This window comes from Lissotriton helveticus, chromosome 2_1, assembly GCF_964261635.1.
Source record: "Lissotriton helveticus chromosome 2_1, aLisHel1.1, whole genome shotgun sequence".
Taxonomy (NCBI): Eukaryota; Metazoa; Chordata; class Amphibia; order Caudata; family Salamandridae; genus Lissotriton; species Lissotriton helveticus.
Window position 1 is genome coordinate 294421899 of NC_136059.1, and position 18901 is coordinate 294440799.

The following is an 18901-nucleotide window of genomic DNA, read 5'->3' on the forward strand; positions in this document are numbered from 1 at the left end:
CAATCTGCGCTGCAGGCCCACTAGTAGCATTTGTCATCACCAGCCCTGGCACACACAGTGCCCTCTACTAGGGACTTCGTGGTGATACAAATATGCCAATTAGGTATACTCAATCAATATCACAATTTACAGAAGGAGCACTTACACTCTGACACTGATCAGCAGTGGCAGAGTGTCCAAAACATCTAAATCAGCAAAAACGAAATCCAGCACAGCATCAGAACACATGAGTCAGAGGCAAAAAGATGGGGGAAGAACCACGCCAAAAGGTGTCTGGTCTAACACGTGTCCCCTCCAGCTGAAAGTGGGGAGAACTACCCAACCTCTTGGGAGTCCTCATCACTAAGGCGGAAGAATCTGGACAGACCGTCAGCGTTGGCGTGTTCTGTACCAGGGCGGTGCTCCACCGTAAAGTCCATCCCCTGTAGGGAAATGGACCACCTCAACAATTTTGGATTCTCACCCCTCATCTGCATTAACCATCTGAGGGGCCTGTGGTCGGTCTGAACACGGAAGTGAGTCCCAAACAGGTAGGGCCTCAGCTTCTTCATAGCCCAGACCACAGCGAAAGCTTCTCTTTCAATGGCACTCCATTTTTGTTCCCTGGGGATCAGCCTCCGGCTAATGAAAGCCACAGGTTGGTCTCCTCCCTCGTCATTGATCTGTGAGAGCACTGCTCCCACGCCTTGCTCTGAAGCGTCAGTTTGCACAATGAACTCACTTGAAAAGTCAGGTGCCTTAAGCACCGGTGCTGTGCACATGGCAGTTTTGAGGGTGTCAAAAGCAGTTTGACAGGCCTCAGTCCAATTCACTTTCCTGGGCTGATTCCTAGATGTCAGCTCTGTCAAAGGGGCCACAATGGTGCCATAGCCTTTGACAAACCGTCTGTAATACCCGGTGAGACCTAGAAAGGCTCTCACCTCAGTCTGGGTCTTGGGGGGTTCCCAAGCCAGAATGGTATCAATTTTTGCCTGTAGGGGCGCCACCTTGCCGCTCCCCACCTGGTGTCCCAAGTACACCACAGATCCCTGCCCTATCTGGCATTTACTGGCCTTGATAGTGAGGCCTGCCTTCTGCAGAGCCTTCAACACTTCAGTGAGGTGTTGCAGGTGTTCCTCTCAAGTGGAGCTGAACACCGCAATGTCATCCAGGTAGGCTGCGCTGAATTGCTCCAGCCCTGCCAGTACCTGGTTGACCAATCTCTGAAATGTGGCGGGGGCATTTTTCAACCCAAAGGGCATGACACGGAACTGGAAGTGTCCTTCCGGCGTTGAAAATGCTGACCTCTCCTTTGCCCCTTCAGTTAAGGCAATCTGCCAGTACCCTGAAGTCAAATCAAAAGTACTCAGGTACTGGGCAGCTCCTAACCGATCCACCAGCTCATCAGCTCTGGGGATGGGGTGCGCGTCAGTCTTCGTGACCGCATTGAGCCCACGGTAGTCCACGCAGAACCGAAGTTCTGGGGGGCCACCGGGGGTAGCAGCTTTCTTAGGCACTAAGACCACTGGGCTAGCCCAGGGGCTGCTGGAGGGCTCAATAACCCCAAGCGCCAACATCTTGGAAACTTCTTCCTTGATGCTAGCTCTGACCTTGTCAGCCACCCTGTAAAACTTCTGTTTCACAGGCATGCTGTCTCCAGTGTCCACGTCGTGGACGCACCATTTGGTGACACCTGGGGTCAGGGAGAACAGTGGGGCGAACTGACCCAACACTTGGCGACAGTCCTCCCGCTGTTTTGGGGTCAGGGTGGGGGAGAGGACCACACCATCCACTGACCCATCTTGCTCCTTGACTGCCAGGAGGTCAGGGAGAGGATCACTATCCTCCTCCCCTCCAACATCTGTAGCCATGAGCATAGTCACTTCAGTTCTTTCAAAGTGGGGTTTGAGGCGGTTCACATGTAGCACTATCAGGGGCTGCCTGGGAGTCTTCAGGTTAACCAAATAGGTAACCTCGCTCTTGCGCTCCACCACCTCATATGGGCCAGACCACTTGTCACGGAGCGCACAAGGCTCCACTGGCGCCATCACCCACACCTTCTGACCAGGTTGGAACTCAACCAGAGAAGTGTTCTGGTCATACCACCTCTTCATTTCCTCCTGGCTAGCCTCCAGGTTCTCTTGAGCGAGCTTCCTGAAGCGCTTGGTCTGGTTGCGAATGGCCAGCACATAGCTGAACACATCCTGAGGGGTTTTCCCACGGGATTTCTCCCACCCCTCCTTCACCAGAGCCAGAGGCCCTCTGACAGGGTGGCCATACAGCAACTCAAAGGGACTGAACCCTAAGGATTTCTGAGGCACCTCCCTGTAGGCAAACAACAGGCATGGCAACAAGACATCCCATTTCCGCCTCATGGGCTCCTCCAGGCCCATGATCATGCCCTTCAATGTGCGGTTGAATCTCTCAACCAAACCATTTCCTTGAGGGTGGTAAGGAGTGGTGAATTTGAAGGTCACCCCACACTCACTCCACAGGGACTTCATATACTTAGAAATGAAGTTTGTCCCGCGGTCCGAAACGACCTCCTTCGGAAATCCCACCCGGGAAAAGATCCCCATCAGGGCACGGCCCACCACTGGGCGGTGACTGTCCTGAGCGGAAGGGCTTCCGGGTACCGAGTGGCATGGTCCACCAAGACCAGGATAAACCTGTTGCCTAGGGCTGTCTTGGGATCCAGGGGCCCCACGATGTCAATGCCCACCCGCTCAAAAGGGGTGCTCACCACGGGAAAGAGTTGGAGGGGTGCCACGCGCTTCCCTCCACTCTTGCCACTGGCCTGACAAGTCTGACAAGACTTACAAAAGGCAGAGACGTGCGTCTTCATCTGGGGCCAGTAGAAATGGGTGACAAGCCTGTGATAGGTCTTGTCTTGCCCCAGATGTCCAGCGAGAGGCACGTCATGAGCCAGACCCAGTAGGAAGTTCCTGAAGCGCTCCGGTACCACCAGCACACGGGCTGCGCCGGGCTCAGCGAACTTAGGCTCACTATAAAGTAAGTCATCCTCCCAATAGATCAAATGCTCCTTGGACCCCAGGCCTGCGGCCTGGTCGGCAGCCTGCTGCCGCACACCAATGAGAGAAGGGCACTCCTTCTGAGCCTGGCAGAATTCCTCCCTGGAGGGACCACCCTCTTGCTGCCACTGGGACAGCTCAGGCAATTCCCCTAGTTCGGCCACCTGCTCCCCTGTAGGTTCCAGGGCATCCCCCTCTGGGTCTGCCTCCTCCTGGACCGTGGGAACAGTGGGGGCCGGTTTCCCGCGCCCTCTACCCCTTCCTCTCTTGGCAGGTCCCTGGGCCACTGTTCCAGGCTCCAGTTTTGCTAGACCGCCCTCTCTGGCTGTCATTGCACGGGTGGACACACAGATCCACGCAGGCAAACCCAACATCTCCAAGTGAGTCCTGTGCTCCACCTCCTTCCATGGGGAGCTCTCCAGGTCATTACCTAATAGACAATCTACAGGCAAGGCATCACTTACAACAATCTCCAAAATACCGGAGACTCCTCCCCACTCAAATGGAACTTTCGCCAGCCTGCAGTAGCGCACTGAACTGTCAGCTGCCACCACAGGCCGGAGTACCTGGGGAACGATTTGCTCTTCAGACACCCACTGACACCTAACAGATGTCACGCTGGCCCCTGTGTCTCTCAGAGCCTCCACCACCTGTCCATTGATGGTCACCTTCTGCCCGTATTTCTTAGTGTTTTGGGGCAGCAAGGTTTCCTGGGCCATCTCTTGGTCTCCTAGAGAGACAAGGGTCATCAATGCTAACCCCTCCTCCCCACTAGAAATCAAATCCCCTCCCAAAGCTACACTGGCTATCGCCGGAGCTGGAGCTGGAGCACCAGTGGGTGCAGATTTCTTCTTTGGACAGTTTGGAGCAATGTGCCCCACCTCCCTACATGCATAGCAAGTGAGGGTCTTCTTGTCCTGCGGGCCCTTATGGGGCCAGGACTTCTTAGCCTTGGGGGGTTGAGACACCTTCTCTGGGGAACTACTTTGGGGCCCTTTAGAAGACTCCTTTTGATTACCCGTGTCCCCCCCACTCTTCTGCTGGGGACCCTGTCCACCTTTGGCTGGGGTACTTACCACCCCCTTGTGGACCCTGGTGCTAGTCCACCGGTCCGCCTCTTTAGCAAGCTCACTGGGATCAGTTAACTTACTATCCAAAAGATGCTGGCGCAGCTCTGGGACACACAAACTACTTAAGTGCTCCCTACTAATCAAGTGACACAACCCCACATAATCAGTAACTTTGCTGCCCTTCATCCAACCTTCCAGTGCACGCGTGTACATACTCACACACTCCACCCAAGTACTTGAATCAAGCTTCTTGAAGTTCCTAAACTTCTGGCGGTACTGTTCAGCAGTGAGCCCATACCTGAGGCACAAAGCCTCCTTCATGGCGGAGTAGGACAAAGCATCCTTTGCTTCTAAGGGTGCCAAAACATCCCTCCCAGAGGCCTCAAAATGCTTCCACAATCCTGCTCCCCAATTCTTCTCAGGCACCTCATTCATCTTTAAGGCAAGTTCATACGCTCTGAACCACGCATAAATATCCTCACCCCTCTGATAATTCTGTACCAGATCCTTTGGTATGTATACCTTACCCGCCTGTACTGGTTGTGCGCTGCCACCATTAGAACTGGACCCTCTCTCTTTATATTTGAAATCCAATTCCTTCATGCTCCTCTCATGAGCCAATTGGAGCTTCTTCTCCTCTAGAGCGAGCGCCTGCCTTCTCTCCTGCGCCGCTCTCTCCTGCGCCTCTTTCTCAACTTCCAAGCGCAGTCTCTTCTCATCGGCTTCCGCCCTGAGCTTCAAAAGCTCAATCTCATGGGCCCTAACTCGCTGATTCTCCTCTATTTCCTCTGGAGACATAACCCTACTGGAGTGGTCGCTGCCGGTCCTAGACCCTGGCTTCCTCACTGGCAATTCACTGGGCAAAAACCCGTTTTCCGGTGTGTCTCCCTCTCCAGTAGCAGCTTCCAGGGCACCATGTTTGGCCTCCCACCAGGCCCTCAGAGCTGTCCGTAGCTCTTCCTTATTTGCGCCGCCCCTTACTGGGCATTCAAGCGGTCTGCAGAATTTTCTCAGTTGCTCCTTGTTATAGGTGAGCAACTCCTGGCTTTCAAATTCCACTTCCCCTTCTGCATTCATGCTTTGCGCGGTCTGAGACATGTTACCTCCTACCCCTTTTCAACTAAAAAGGTTTCACCAAAAAAGAAAAAATCCTGCGCAACCTGTTCCGCTAAACTAGACTAGTGATGTACAAGAAATCACTGCAGGTCAAGTGCAATCATTAGTTCAAAATCCGCACCGCGAGCCACCAATGTTAGAACCGGGAGTCTCTGGTTGGCAAAGGTAAGTACCTTGGCCCAAGTAGGGACCCCTAGCTCCGGTCAGGGCGACGGAATAACCCTCTGAGATAACCCCTGCTCACCCTCTAGGTAGCATGGCGCGAGCAGTCTAGGCTAAACTCGGAGACAATGTGGATAACATTTGCACTTAACACAACAGCAATTCCCAATCCACCACAAACTGAGACCACACAGGTAAGTATATATAAAATATAACTTTATCTAGTTTCAGCATGTAAATGAAGCAGTTGCATGATAATCACTTCTTTAGAACAGATAGCACTTCTAACTTAAAGGTTGCACGTTAAACACTTCATTTAGAACAAGGTTGCACTTAATTCTTAGTAGGTCTTGTAAATAGGCAGTTCTCAGCATAAAAATAAAAATAGTCTCTAGTCTCTCAAATCAGCACTTAAAAGAATATGGCCACTGATTTATACTGTGGTGCTCCCAGCATGCGCAAAGAAAACAAGGCCCACGTGTACTTATATCCGTGGGCTTCATGCGCTGTGGCAACTCCCTCGCGAGGCCCAGGGACTCTTTCGTCCCCGGGGCAGCCTCGCGTCTTCCTGAGATACAGGCGCACCACTGCGCACCAGCCGTGCAGACTGCACGCGTCCCCGCCCCGGCCGGTCCCCTTTCCTCTCCCGCCCGCTCTCGACAATCCAACGAGCGGCGGGGTCGGAGCTCTTCCCCGGTCCCGGCGGTGATTCTGGGCAATCCTTCGGCACCTCCCGCAGCTTCAGCGGAGGCAGCCAATCCGGTCGCGGCCCTCAGTCGAGCCCCTCTGAGCGCGAGGCCGCCAACCAATGGCAGCGCGGCCTCGCCGATGACGCTCCGCAGGCTCAGCCAATCACGGCACACCACAGCTGATGACGCTGCGCTGCGCGGGCCAATCCCGTCGCGGCGTTAGTGAGGGGGCTCGGCTCCCTCAGCCAATGGGGTCGCGGCGGCTTCGTTCTTCGCCGCGGCCGCTCCTGGTCACGAACAGCAACTTCCAGGGGTGATCCTGGCCCCGGGCTGCGACGGTGATTTGGCGGCAAAGGGTTTTAAAGGGCGCTGGTCAGAACTAGACCCCCCTCTCGACCTTGCCACCCCCGGGGAGCAGATTTCACGAGGGGAGGCTCCACAAGCCTCCAACCCTCACGATTAATGTGCCGATGAGCACACCGATCTCCTCCTCACGCTCCGCAGTCCAGCACCACGCGTCTCGGGTCCCAACAGCACGATTTTGCAGCTGTTTCCTGGGATAGCTTTAGGAACCTTTAGCCCTGGGTTCCAAGCAGGAGGCCAGCTCTTCTCAGGCCCTTGGAGATTCAATTGTAGACACAGCACACAGCAGAGTCTTGGCAGTTTCAAGTAGGCAGGGTCACAGCACACAGCAAAGTCCCTTTCTTCTCCTTAGCTTCCAGGTGGACAGCAGAACAAGTCAGCCCTTAAGAGCACACAGCAAGGCAGTCTTCCTTCAGTTCTCTAGCTGTCCTCCTTCCAGCGAGGGTTCCTTCTTGCTTGCAGAATTTCAGAATCTAAAACTCTGCAGACAGGGGGCCTTTCCTTATACCCCCCAATGTCTTTGAAGTTCTTTGTGCATGGAGGCCCTGGGTCCAGTCTAAACCAGTTCTGGGGGTTGCGGAGCACTGAGGTGTCTCTGGCTTTCTTCTTCCTGTCAGCTTCAGGGCCAGTGGGGTCAGTTGACCACCAGGAGAGAGCTAATGTGGGGGAGGTAGGCAGGCACAGCCCAGCACTTATCTGGCATTCCTTCCTCCCTCCTCCCAAGCAGGCAGATGTGCCCTTTCATCCCCGGGATGGCTCCGACCCTCTCCTCTGGGGCTCTGCAGCCCCTTCCTGTCACATCCAGACCAGGCAGACATTCCACAAACCCAGGCACACAGAAAGGTTTAGACAAGAGAATAGCCACTTTCTAAAAGGGCTATTCTCCAACCCAGGATTAAAAAACACCCTTCACTAAAAGATGTGTCATTAAATTCTGAGTCCAGGGATATCTTTCACTTATGTCCCATCTTGTTCCTATGGGGAGATAGGCTGGTATCACATGGGCCCAGCCCCCCTCCATGTTACTCTATGGAGCAAGATAGCCTTACAGCAGTGAGCACACAAAATGGCTGTAGCCCACTACCAGAGCATAGTACCTGCACTAGCACATGCTCTACCTTATCCATACACTGCACCCTGCCCAGGGGGGTACCTTGAGCCTTCCATAGGGGTGACTGATGTGCACAGACAGGGAAGGATTAGGCCTAGCCAGTGGGGACACTGGCCAGGCTGACATGGCAGTCACTGACTGCACACAGGCCCTGCGCTGGCAGGCCTGAGTCACCTTTTTAAAGCTACTCATGTGGGTGGCGCAATCTGCGCTGCAGGCCCACTAGTAGCATTTGTCATCACCAGCCCTGGCACACACAGTGCCCTCTACTAGGGACTTCGTGGTGATACAAATATGCCAATTAGGTATACTCAATCAATATCACAATTTACAGAAGGAGCACTTACACTCTGACACTGATCAGCAGTGGCAGAGTGTCCAAAACATCTAAATCAGCAAAAACGAAATCCAGCACAGCATCAGAACACATGAGTCAGAGGCAAAAAGATGGGGGAAGAACCACGCCAAAAGGTGTCAGGTCTAACACTAAGTATCGCAGAAGATCCCGAAAACCGTTAGCGTCGAAGACGCGGAAAAAAGGGAACTGACGTCATCACGCCGGCGTGGGCCTGATATGGGGTCAGTGACGTCAGACGGAGTCGCGCGCGATGCCGTGCTCCTGTGACGTCGCCCACGTCGGCGTACTACGAAGAAAATTTCCGAACGTTGCTGACGCAAGGGGGATATTCACAAGGTGAGGAATCCACACGGCAGATGTATCTATCAGAAAATGATGATAAATCAATTTGCTGTACATGCCCCCACAATTAAAAGGGTTACGTTCTGAAACATTTCAAGTGACTTTGTGGTATAACTGAGCATGCTCAAAAAGGAGGCACTTCCATTGTCTAAATGGGGTTCCACATTAAACAGTCATTGCTGATCTAAGCCCTCTGAGAAAGCAGAAAAGAATTGCAGCAGAGTCGAGAGAATCCGTTCTCAAACAAGCATACCCATGGATAGATCTGTATAGGTTGGGAAGCCTGTGACATACTGCGTTCATGTAAAACATAATATAATCTTAGCAGAAATTAGGTGGTCAACAAGTTCAGCTACTCGCTCACGGTATAACTAGTTATGTTATTTCTAAACATCCTCTAGTATTAAATGAAATAGCTTCCTTTTTTAAGTTTATAGCCGAGTAAAATGTCATACCTCTATAAGCAGCTGTTGTTACTCACACAGAGTCCGAAATGAGAGAAAGGAGATAACACAGGCCACAATTGACTTTGGCACATCTACTACAGAAAAATTAAAGGGATGATTACAGAAAATATTTAGGAAATGTAAGGGTAGGTAGGGTGAAATAAATGTGAGGTAGAGCAGGTTTATCCTACACCAACCAGTCTGGAGGCTTAAGCGCGTGAAGAATCAGTGTCAAGTTAAGCATTTTAAATGTATATCTTTTAATCATCCAAAAGAGAAAAAAAACATACTTGCAACGCCAGCCAAAGACTGGTATTTACAAGAATATTTTAAGGAAATCTCCAATTCCCTATATGTGTAATGTGGTTTAATTGAAAAAAGATTAATAGGAATACCAACACTGAGAAACCAAGCATTTTCAGTAATTGTAGAAATATTTGGTATGTTTTTGAATTTTAAAAACTTTTCAATAACTGACATAAGATGCACTACTCCCCCCCCCCCCCCCCCCCCCCCCCCAGAGTAAACACATTTGGCTCCAGATTTCCCATAATTTCAAGTTGGTAAGTATAATAAAATAACACTGTTCAATTACGCCTGACTGAGTTTAATTTAATATATAATTTAATAGTGTTTTCTTAAAATGGTCTTTACTTTAAAATGTTTCCTTCAATTTTTAGTTCATTTATATTTCCTTAAAATAGTCTTCTCTGATTTGTGGTTTCTTGCTTTTCTTTTCTAGTAGTACATATATTTCAGTTCTAAGTAAGGCTTAAGACTCTTGGAGAGGACGTGGTAGCTGGTGAGACGGTGAACTCTCTGCACTGCTAGCTAAACAGACTAGCCTAAACAACCTAGCCGGTGTCAAAGTAAACCCCTGCTTTTCTTTAATTGCTCTAGACTACCAACTACTTTTCTCCTAAAGTGAGCAGGGTAATGATGTTTAACCCAAACATCTCAATCAATCAGGGATTTGTGAAGCGCACTACTCACCCGTAAGGTCTCAAGGCACTGGGGGGAAGAAGGGGATTCGGGGTGGGGGGGGGAGGGGAGGTGGGGGAGGGGGTAAGGGTCGGGCAGCTCAGTCTCATCCGAAGAGCCAAGTCTTGAGGCTCTTCTTGAATGCGTGCAGTGTGCGGTTCCTCTGATGTTGAGGGGGAGTTTGTTTCAGGTCTTGGCTGCGATGAAGGTGAAGGCTATCCCTCACACTCTGGCTCTGCAGATGTGTGGGATTTTGGCCAGGGCTAGATTGGCAGAGCGGAGGCTTCTCTTGGGTGTGCAGGAGATTCTTTCGTTGCGGTATTGGGGTCCGGTGTTGTGGAGGGATTGGTAGGCGTGAGTGAGGAGCTTGAAGGTGACTCTTTTCAACGGGGAGCCAGTGGAGTTCTCGTGGGTGCTGGGTGATATGGTTTTGTTGTGGGATGCCGAGGACAAGACTGGCTGTGGCGTTCTGGATGGTCTGGAATTTGAGGAGCAGAGATTTGTTGATTCCAGCGTACAAGGTGTTCCTGTAGGCCAGTCTGCTGGTTATGAGTGCGAGGGTGACCGTCTTTCTGGATTCGGGGGGGTCTATTTGAAGGTCTTGCGGAGGATGCAGAAGGTATTGAAGCACGTGGAAAATACAGCGTTGATCTGTTGCTTCATAGTGAGGGAGTGTAGTATGATGCTGAGGTTGCGGGTGCGGTCCGTTGGAGGGTTGCAAAGGGCAGTGGGCCACCAGGTGTGGTCCCATGCGGAGGGGGTGGATCAGAGGAAAAGGACTTCTGTTTTCTCTGAGTTGAGCTTCAGGCAGCTGCTGCTCATCCAGGAGAAGTCTTTAATTGCTTTCTGGAAGCTGTGTCTGGAGATGTCGGGTTCATTGGTGAGGGAAAGGATGAGCTGGGTGTCGTCGGCGTAGGATACTATGCTGGGTCTGTTTTCGGACGATGGTGGGGAGAGGGGCCATGTAGATGTTGAAGAGCAAGGGGCTGAGTGAGGATCCTGGGGTACTCTGCATCTGATCTCTGTGGGTTCGGAGAGGAAGGGCGGGAGTCTGATTCTTGGAGTTTGGCCGGTGAGGAAGGAGTGGATCCAGTCAAGGGCAGTTCTCTGAATGCCGGAGTCATGGAATCTGGCGGTTAGTGTGTGGTGGGAGACAGTGTCGAAGGCTGCTGAGAGGTCTGGTAGGATGAGAGCAGATGTGTGGCCTTGGTCAAAGAGGGTGCGGATGTCATCCATGGCGGCTAGGAGGGCGGTATCTGTGCTGTGGTTGCTGCGGAATCCGGATTGGGAAATGTCGAGGATCGAGTTGGATTCTATGAAGTTCATGGGCTGGTGGTTGACTATCTTCTCGGTGGCTTTGGCTGCGAAGGGGAGGAGAGAGATGGGTCTGTAGTTATTGAGGTCCATCAGGTATCTGAGGGATTCTTGAGGAGGGGCTTGACTTCTGCGCGTTTCCAGTTGTCGGGGATCGTGCCTGTTTCGAGGGTGCAGTTATTGGCACGTCCTAGTCAGGGGGTAAACATCCTTTACAACGCAACTTTTACCACGCAGTGCCTTTACGACACAACTGTTACAACCCATTTCATTACAACGCATAGCGCTGGGGGGCAATCTAGGATAGGGAATAGATTTCATTTACTATCCAACACCTTCCCTACTATCCACGGGGACTGGAGTTGGAATAGTAAATTAAACTATTCACTATCCAGCACCCCTTAACGCAATGCGTTGTAACAGCATGCGTTGTAAAAACTGCGATGTAAAGGCATGCGTGGTAAAACCATGCGTTGTAACGTCGTACAACTTAGTCAGGGTGCTATAGCAGAGGGGAAACCTCCTTAACAACGAAGTACTAATTCCGACTTACCTGAACAACGATATCCGAACCACGACAAATTCCGAACAACGAAGTTCTAAACCACGAAATTCTAAACCACGACTTTTCCCGGACTGCAATGCAAAACTATGCTTGGCATCTCTCCGCCCCCATTGTCTGCACGTCACTCTCTTCCCCCGACATTGATCTCAGAACCCGGACTGCTCACGTCACTCATGTCCGCCCCCACCCCTGTAGACTCACAAAAACAAGTGAACACCAATGTTACGGGAGATGTTTACTCAAAAAATCTTTGCTCGGGTTATATCCAATCAGCATTGAGGAGTGATAGAGCCATCAATGTGCACAATTAATCCCGTTTCCTATTGGTCGCAAAGGTTTCTCAGGGGCTAGATCACCGTGAGACGCCTCCTCAAAATATTAAGTAAATAGTTAAATTGGTTCCTGGGTACGGGATGTATGCCCAGCTGGCACACTCTGTTGGTTGTTCAGGGCACACTATGGTGCGTGATTCTACATGCCTCAGATTTTGACGAGATAGCGCTCAATTCTTCTTTAATTAGGCTATGCACGTCCCCCACCCCCAATAAGACACTTGAATAAAGATATCAGGCTGACGGGCTCAGAGGAAGGTTGGGAAGCAGCCAGCCTTCATAATGCCAACATGGTAATAGGTTGGGGGAACCAAACACCACAAGCCTCTCCTCCTCCCCATCGATGTTTTCAGGTAGGTGATTTAAATTTTAGATTGAATTGATTTAATTATTATTTATTTTATTCTTTTGTAAAATAATTAAATCAGTCAACATTTTGTAAAAAAATACTTTAAATAATGAAATATGAAATTATCAAAAATATGCTTAATCAATATTGTTAATGTTGCCTTTTCCAAACATTTACATTTTTAAGCATAATATTAATTTCAAAAAATTACAATCATTTATAGTTTGTCAGGTTTTAGAAAATATAACAATAAATTAAAATATAAACTGAATAAATTAAAAATAAAATGGATAATGAGCAATGTAAAAATATTTCGAAAAAGTATTGTAAATACAATAGTGCCATCTAATGGCCAGTCACAAAGTGTTTTTTTTTCGTGGTTTAGGAAGTCGTTGTAAAATACAGTAGTGGTTTAGCATAGCTAGTTGTTCAGCTTTCGTGGTACATAAAGTCGTGATTTAGGAAGTCGTAATTTAGTCATACATTCATAGCAGAGGGATCTCTGAGGAAGATGTCCCGCGGGCAGGGGTCGGTGGGGGCTCTTGACTGTATGCTTCTCATGCGCTTAGACTTGTCTACTGTGGTGACAGAGGTCCAGGCGGTGATGGTAGGCTGGGTGGCGTCGCCAGGTGTAGTGTCAGTGCCTAGGTTCCGCTCGAAGTTGTTGTAGAGAGTCCTGATCTTGTGATGGAAGTAGGAGCTGAGTTTTTTGCAGAGATCCTGGGAGGGAGGGACGCCAGAGGATTCGCTTTTGAAGAAAAAATATGAAATCTACGTCAGACTTCTACATAAAAGAAAATTTCAGGGATGAAACAAAGCACCAACCGTTCCAGATCAATATATGACATGGTGGTCCTTATGCTTCAAAGGTAAAAGCAACCACGTGCACCTACAGCGACTATTCAAACTTTAATATTAAGTGAAACAGCCTTGATTTCTTAGAGGGTGACAAAATCATTTCTGAAAACCTCTGCTGGGCAGATGTCAAATCATTTAAGTTAAGTCACTAGAACACATGTACTGCAGCGATTAAACAAGCGAGTTTACAAACGAATGCGACTTTCGAATTAAGTGAATTCATTGGTATGCATCTTCCACTATAAAATCCATAGCATTTTATGCTTCAACCCGGAGTTTTGTAAATATTACTTACTGTTACACTATTGACATTCTGAAATTTTACATAGCGGAGCTGGACAATGCCATCCTCTTTGAGATCGTCTGGTGCCAGTTCCAATGCCTGGGTCGGTTCACTTTGCATTGCTTCATCAAAATCAATAGATCGGGGAAGATTGATAAAAATCTTAACATACTTGGGGCCTTGACCTACAGGAAACAAGAACGAGATTTACCAACTAGTCATGTGTGGCTTCCTCTAATTTAAAACAAATACCCAGGAGCAGGTAATACAAAGAAAGGGAAACAAAGAAATAATTGAAAACTGTAATCACAGTTTTGTATCTTGCTGTCAAGAATACTTCCTCATGTTTTAAATTAAATTACCATCTACTTAATTAATTTAAAGATAAGAGCAATTAAAAAGATAAACTTCAGGCTCCGCTGTCATGACTGCAATCAGACCTCTCATATGACGTTAATCATTTTCTCAGGAACTCTGCCCCATTTTTAATGATATTTCTGAGTAGTATTAGTGTGTTTCACAAGCCTTCATTAAGTCCTATAGCAACGACTGTGCGGGCCAACTGTACAATAACCAACAACATGCTACTAATTATTACAGGTATATAACGTTTTCGATTTGAAGCATGTAACTGTGAAGGATACAAAAGTTCGACATCAACAAAAACAATTCTACTTTAAGCAGGAGGGCTAGAGGTTGAATCAGCCCATCATATATTTTAAATAACAAATATTGCCATCATTATAGATTATGTATCCAAGTAAAGGAAATGCTGCATGTCTGGTTGCAGTGTCTGGTGACTCAGTGGACTAAAGCATACCCTGCAGGATTCTCTATTTGATTTCATATATTACCTTACTTCCTGGTCACAGGTTCAAATCCCTGCAGTCCACTGAGCCTTGCAGCCCGCTGAGATCAATGGAAGTGCCATACAGTTAGATAACAATAAATATCTGTTATCCAGGACTAATATGTCCAAGTGGAGAATGAATGCTTGACAAATATAGAGCCTGGACGGACCTGCAGCTCCCTCCTCAACCACCGCCTTGAGACCCTTACAGGTGAGTAGTTGCGCTTTACAAGCCTGTGATTAATTGACTGAAACATACATCATGTAATGTCTGTGTGGTGGAATCCTTCCTTGTGCTGTTGTAAATGATTGCTGCCCAGCTTTGCCCCTACCACTGTGCTTATTTCACAGCTATTTTGTTAGCCTTGTGGTTGGTTTTCTATTTTTTAGAACTCACTAGACAACTATGAAATATAGACCCTTAGACTACCTGCCACCTTCTGGAAACAAGCACTGGCAAAGACGAAAGGTGTTCTAATGCATGAAGCACAAATCACATTAAAGCAAACACAGAATGCTAAATTGCCTTGAATACAGTTTTGTTTCTGTTTTTATTTCCAATAAAGGTGGGACCAGCACCTAGATACCGTTGCGGGTAATTAGCTGCAGTTTACAAATCCTACTTTATTGACGGATTGTTCATAAAGGATTCTTCATCACAGTCCTGCTTTATGTGGAGGCATTCAAAGAAAGGAAGAACTATACTGAAGGTTCCCCTTGCACACCGACCATCTTTTCAGACAGAAGCAAGGAGACGAATCCACTGATGGTACTAGAGCCTTCCATAGAACCCATTTCTCAATTCCAGGAAATGGAGAAAAAAATATACATCTAATCCTGGTACCATTTACGAAAAACTACTGGGAGGGTAGGGCTAGTGGGGGTGGCAGTGGTGTCGGTGGAAGTAATAATGAGCACACCAGGAATGAAAATAAAGAGGGTGGCAGGTAGGGGGCAGTGGAGCAGGAGGTGAGGAGTGCACGGGAGAAAGACGAAGGGACAGATAGAAACGGAAAGAAAGAACAGAAAAGATCGAATCGAGACACAAACAGACAAGCCACAAAGGATATTGTTGCATGGATTTGGAAATTGAGGCACAAAAATGTTCATTTTGTGGCACATTATTGCGTTTTGAATCCCAGACTTCACTCAACTAACATTCTGTGAAATTCAAGGGTAAATGACATAACCCCCTTAGCTAAAAATGCAAAAGTAGTTTGAGTCTTTTGTGAATCGCTCTTATGTCCTTAGGGCAGGTCAGTGCTATGAAGAACATGCCAACTTCAGAATCTGAGAGGATACAAATAAAGTATTTCAACTTGACAGGCGCATGAGCCTGCATTACAGTGAACAGAAGGGATCTGGTTCTGGCAGCTACTCACGAGCCTCTATCTGCATCTGAACGTTATTATCAATGGGGTGACACAATTGTAGTCAAAGGACCTGGGTATCAAGTGTTACAGACAAAATGGTCCTAGACATTAATTTGAAAAACAAATTATTTGTATTAAGTAAAGAAATATCATTTATTTTACTACTGATCCTCATGCGATTAAATCCTGTAATGAAAATTTTAAGTAAAGACAGAGAAAAACAATAGCCCAAAACATTTGTTGATCCAACAGACCACACATGAAACGAAGCTGTGTCTCACAGAATAGAGAGACTCTCTTTTTTAATAATCACTTAAAAAAGGAAATAATATGCTTCTTCAAAGTACAAAAATATACACTTTTAAAGACAGGTGGTTACTATCAAGTAGCGTGCAAAGGATAGAGTGAAAGCAAGTGCTTGTGAATAGGACGACCAAGATGGTCTGAGAATATGAACATAGAAATACAGTAAGGTTTTTTAGTAGGACTAAGGTTATGACAACAATCATTAGTGCAAAACAAATTTGAGCCTGCCCTTAGGTTATTATGCACAAAAAATGTTATTCTTTCTTGCTATGACGCGGTGGAGAGGTCATCCGAAATCTTGTTTTCAGGGCAGAGGGACGGGTTTCGGGAAAAATTAGATGCAGGCTCGGGGGGAGAGAAAAATGTCGACGTTTCGACCCAAAATTAACAGGGTGACTGATATCCTCATGGACGGGTCTTCATCAGGACGGGAATAGTGGTGGGGGGAACTCAGTTTACACGGCAGAAGCAAGTAACCCCAACAATATGGGTGGGCACCCTTTAATGGTGTGCCACTTGTGCGAACTCAATTTGCACCACAACTTTAGTTTTCTTTATCAAGCTGTCAAACACGTGCTATCCCAAACCAACGTAGAATGTCATGGCGGGAGAGAAAATCCGGTAAGGTTGTCAATAGACGCAATAGTGTATCTCAATTCTCACAAAAGCGCGAGCCGTCATCTAGGCTCCTTTACCACAGCTTATTGACAACCTTACGGGATTTTCTCTCCCGCCATGACATACTACGTTGGTCTGGGATAGCACGTGTTTAGCGGCTTGATAAAGAAAACTAAAGTTGTGGTGCAAATTGAGTTCGCACAAGTGGCACACCATTAAAGGGTGCCCACCCATATTGTTGGGGTTACTTGCTTTTTCTGGGTAAACTGAGTTCCCCCCACCACTATTCCCGTCCTGATGAAGACCCGTCCATGAGGATATCAGTCACCCTGTTAATTTTGGGTCGAAACGTCGACATTTTTCTCTCCCCCCGAGCCTGCATCTAATTTTTCCCGAAACCCGTCCCTCTGCCCTGAAAACAAGACCCCTCCACCGCGTCATAGCAAGAAAGAATAACATTGTTTGCGCATAATAACCTAAGGGCAGGCTCAAATTTTTTTTGCACTAAGGATTGTTGTCATAACCTTAGTCCTACTAAAAAAACTTACTGTGTTTCTATATTCATATTCTCAGACCATCTTGGTCGTCCTATTCACAAGCACTTACTTTCACTCTATCCTTTGCACGTTACTTGATAGTAACCCCCTGTCTTTAAAAGTGTATATTTTTGTACTTTGCAGAAGCATATTATTTCCTTTAAGTGATTATTAAAAAAGAGAGTCTCTCTATTTTGTGACACACAGCTTCGTTTCATGTGCGGTCTGTTGGATCAACAAATGTTTTGGGCTATTGTTTTTCTCTGTCTTTACTTAAAATTTTCATTACAGGATTTCATCGCATGAGGATCAGTAGTAAAATAAATGATATTTCTTTACTTAATACAAATAATTTGTTTTTCAAATTAATGTCTATCTGCATCTGGGCCGGCCCCGTCGATTCTTGTAGAAAAGGTACCGGTGCTGTGCTGTGAATTATACTGACACATATTCGGGTCGTCAACTCGCTTTCAGTTTGCTATATGGTGTTAAGCCGTGGCCTGCCTGTCACCCATACTCTAACTTCATATTCCAAGAAATACAAAGCTTTAACTATGGATATATGAAATCGATACCCACTTAATGGTTGAACTACAAATTGAGAAACCAGAACACCTGCAATCAACCCCGCTTGACCAATTTATGTGATCCTAGGCAAATACTTTGTTTAACCGAGCCTCCTTATTCTTCTTATCACATATGAGAGAAGCTGATAAAAGAGTTCGTGGTGTGCACTGTACAAAAACGGATTGGGTGTGATTGACTAGCCTGCTATCTTGCCCTATTTAGAATAAGAATCATGGCCACAAATAAAGTGCATGTGACTGAAATGCTTCTTAGTTCACCATTGGCATGGTCGTCACTTTTAAAAAATACTTCTAAAACAGCAACGTTATTTTATGCACTAAAGGTGAAATGCTTCTGCACATTAAAGAAATTACCTTTTCTGAATTCTGAACAGACACCAGCATATTTTTACATGCTGGTTGGTGCACGATTTATATGCCAAATATTTTTACGGCTCGGTTCATTCATGGGCTCTTCGAGCCAAGCAAGACCACTTGCTCTGCTTAGGTTCGGGTCTCCCAATTCATTTGTTAGCTTACCCACTTTTATGACGTCCTTGAATTTCTCTACATTCCTCTGTGTCCGTTATTAGAGCACAGGGGATGTATCAGAAAATCAAGGAGAGACCTTCCAATCAGGAGAATACACCGCATGATAAAGTCCCAGGCCTCGGACGGACAAATGCATAACTGCAGACTAAGGAAGAAAGAGAAACCCAGCCAGCAGTTACTGTGCCTGCTCCATGGCGCTCTCATGTGCACCATCACTCTTGGCTGACTCCAAATGGTGGCCTCCATTTGTAGGGTGAGCTGGTCCACCTTTGGCCCGCTGCACATTATAGAACATGATGCAAGTGCAGCCAAAAAGCCAAGAGAGCTCTTAAAACCCAACACGGAAGTAAACAGAAAAACACAGAGATGGTTTATTTGTATGCCATGTTGTTTCAGAACTCCTAGAACAGTAATTCGTTAAATAGCTAAGCTAGGGACACGGGGAGGGGGGTTGGGCGGAAGAGGGGTCTGCTCAAAGTAGTAAGGCAGCAGCAAAGAACTAAGAGGGCCATTCTGTGATAATCTCTCATGCAGTTGAGCACAAGCAGTCAAATGGATACGGAAGGATACAACCAAGTAGCTAACCGCATTCAGTGAGAGATGACTGTGGGCAGAGCAAAGACTTGTCTGAGAAAGTCTCAAGCCAATAGCTGAAAGGGGCTGGTCTAAGAATCAGTTGGTTAAAAAGGGCAGTATCCAAAGCCCACTCTATGAACACAGGGTCGGACTGGGATATAAAAATAGGCTTGG

General features: G+C 47.4%; 1 protein-coding gene across 1 annotated transcript in view; it reads right to left on the minus strand.

Moving 5' to 3' along the window:
• TXNL1 (thioredoxin like 1) overlaps positions 1–18901 on the minus strand; it is a 143666-nt gene that overhangs the window by 35688 nt on the left and 89077 nt on the right. The window contains exon 6 of the mRNA XM_078674852.1: positions 13363–13535. Coding sequence (XP_078530978.1) covers positions 13363–13535 — 173 coding nt within the window. The remainder of the gene's footprint in view (positions 1–13362; positions 13536–18901) is intronic.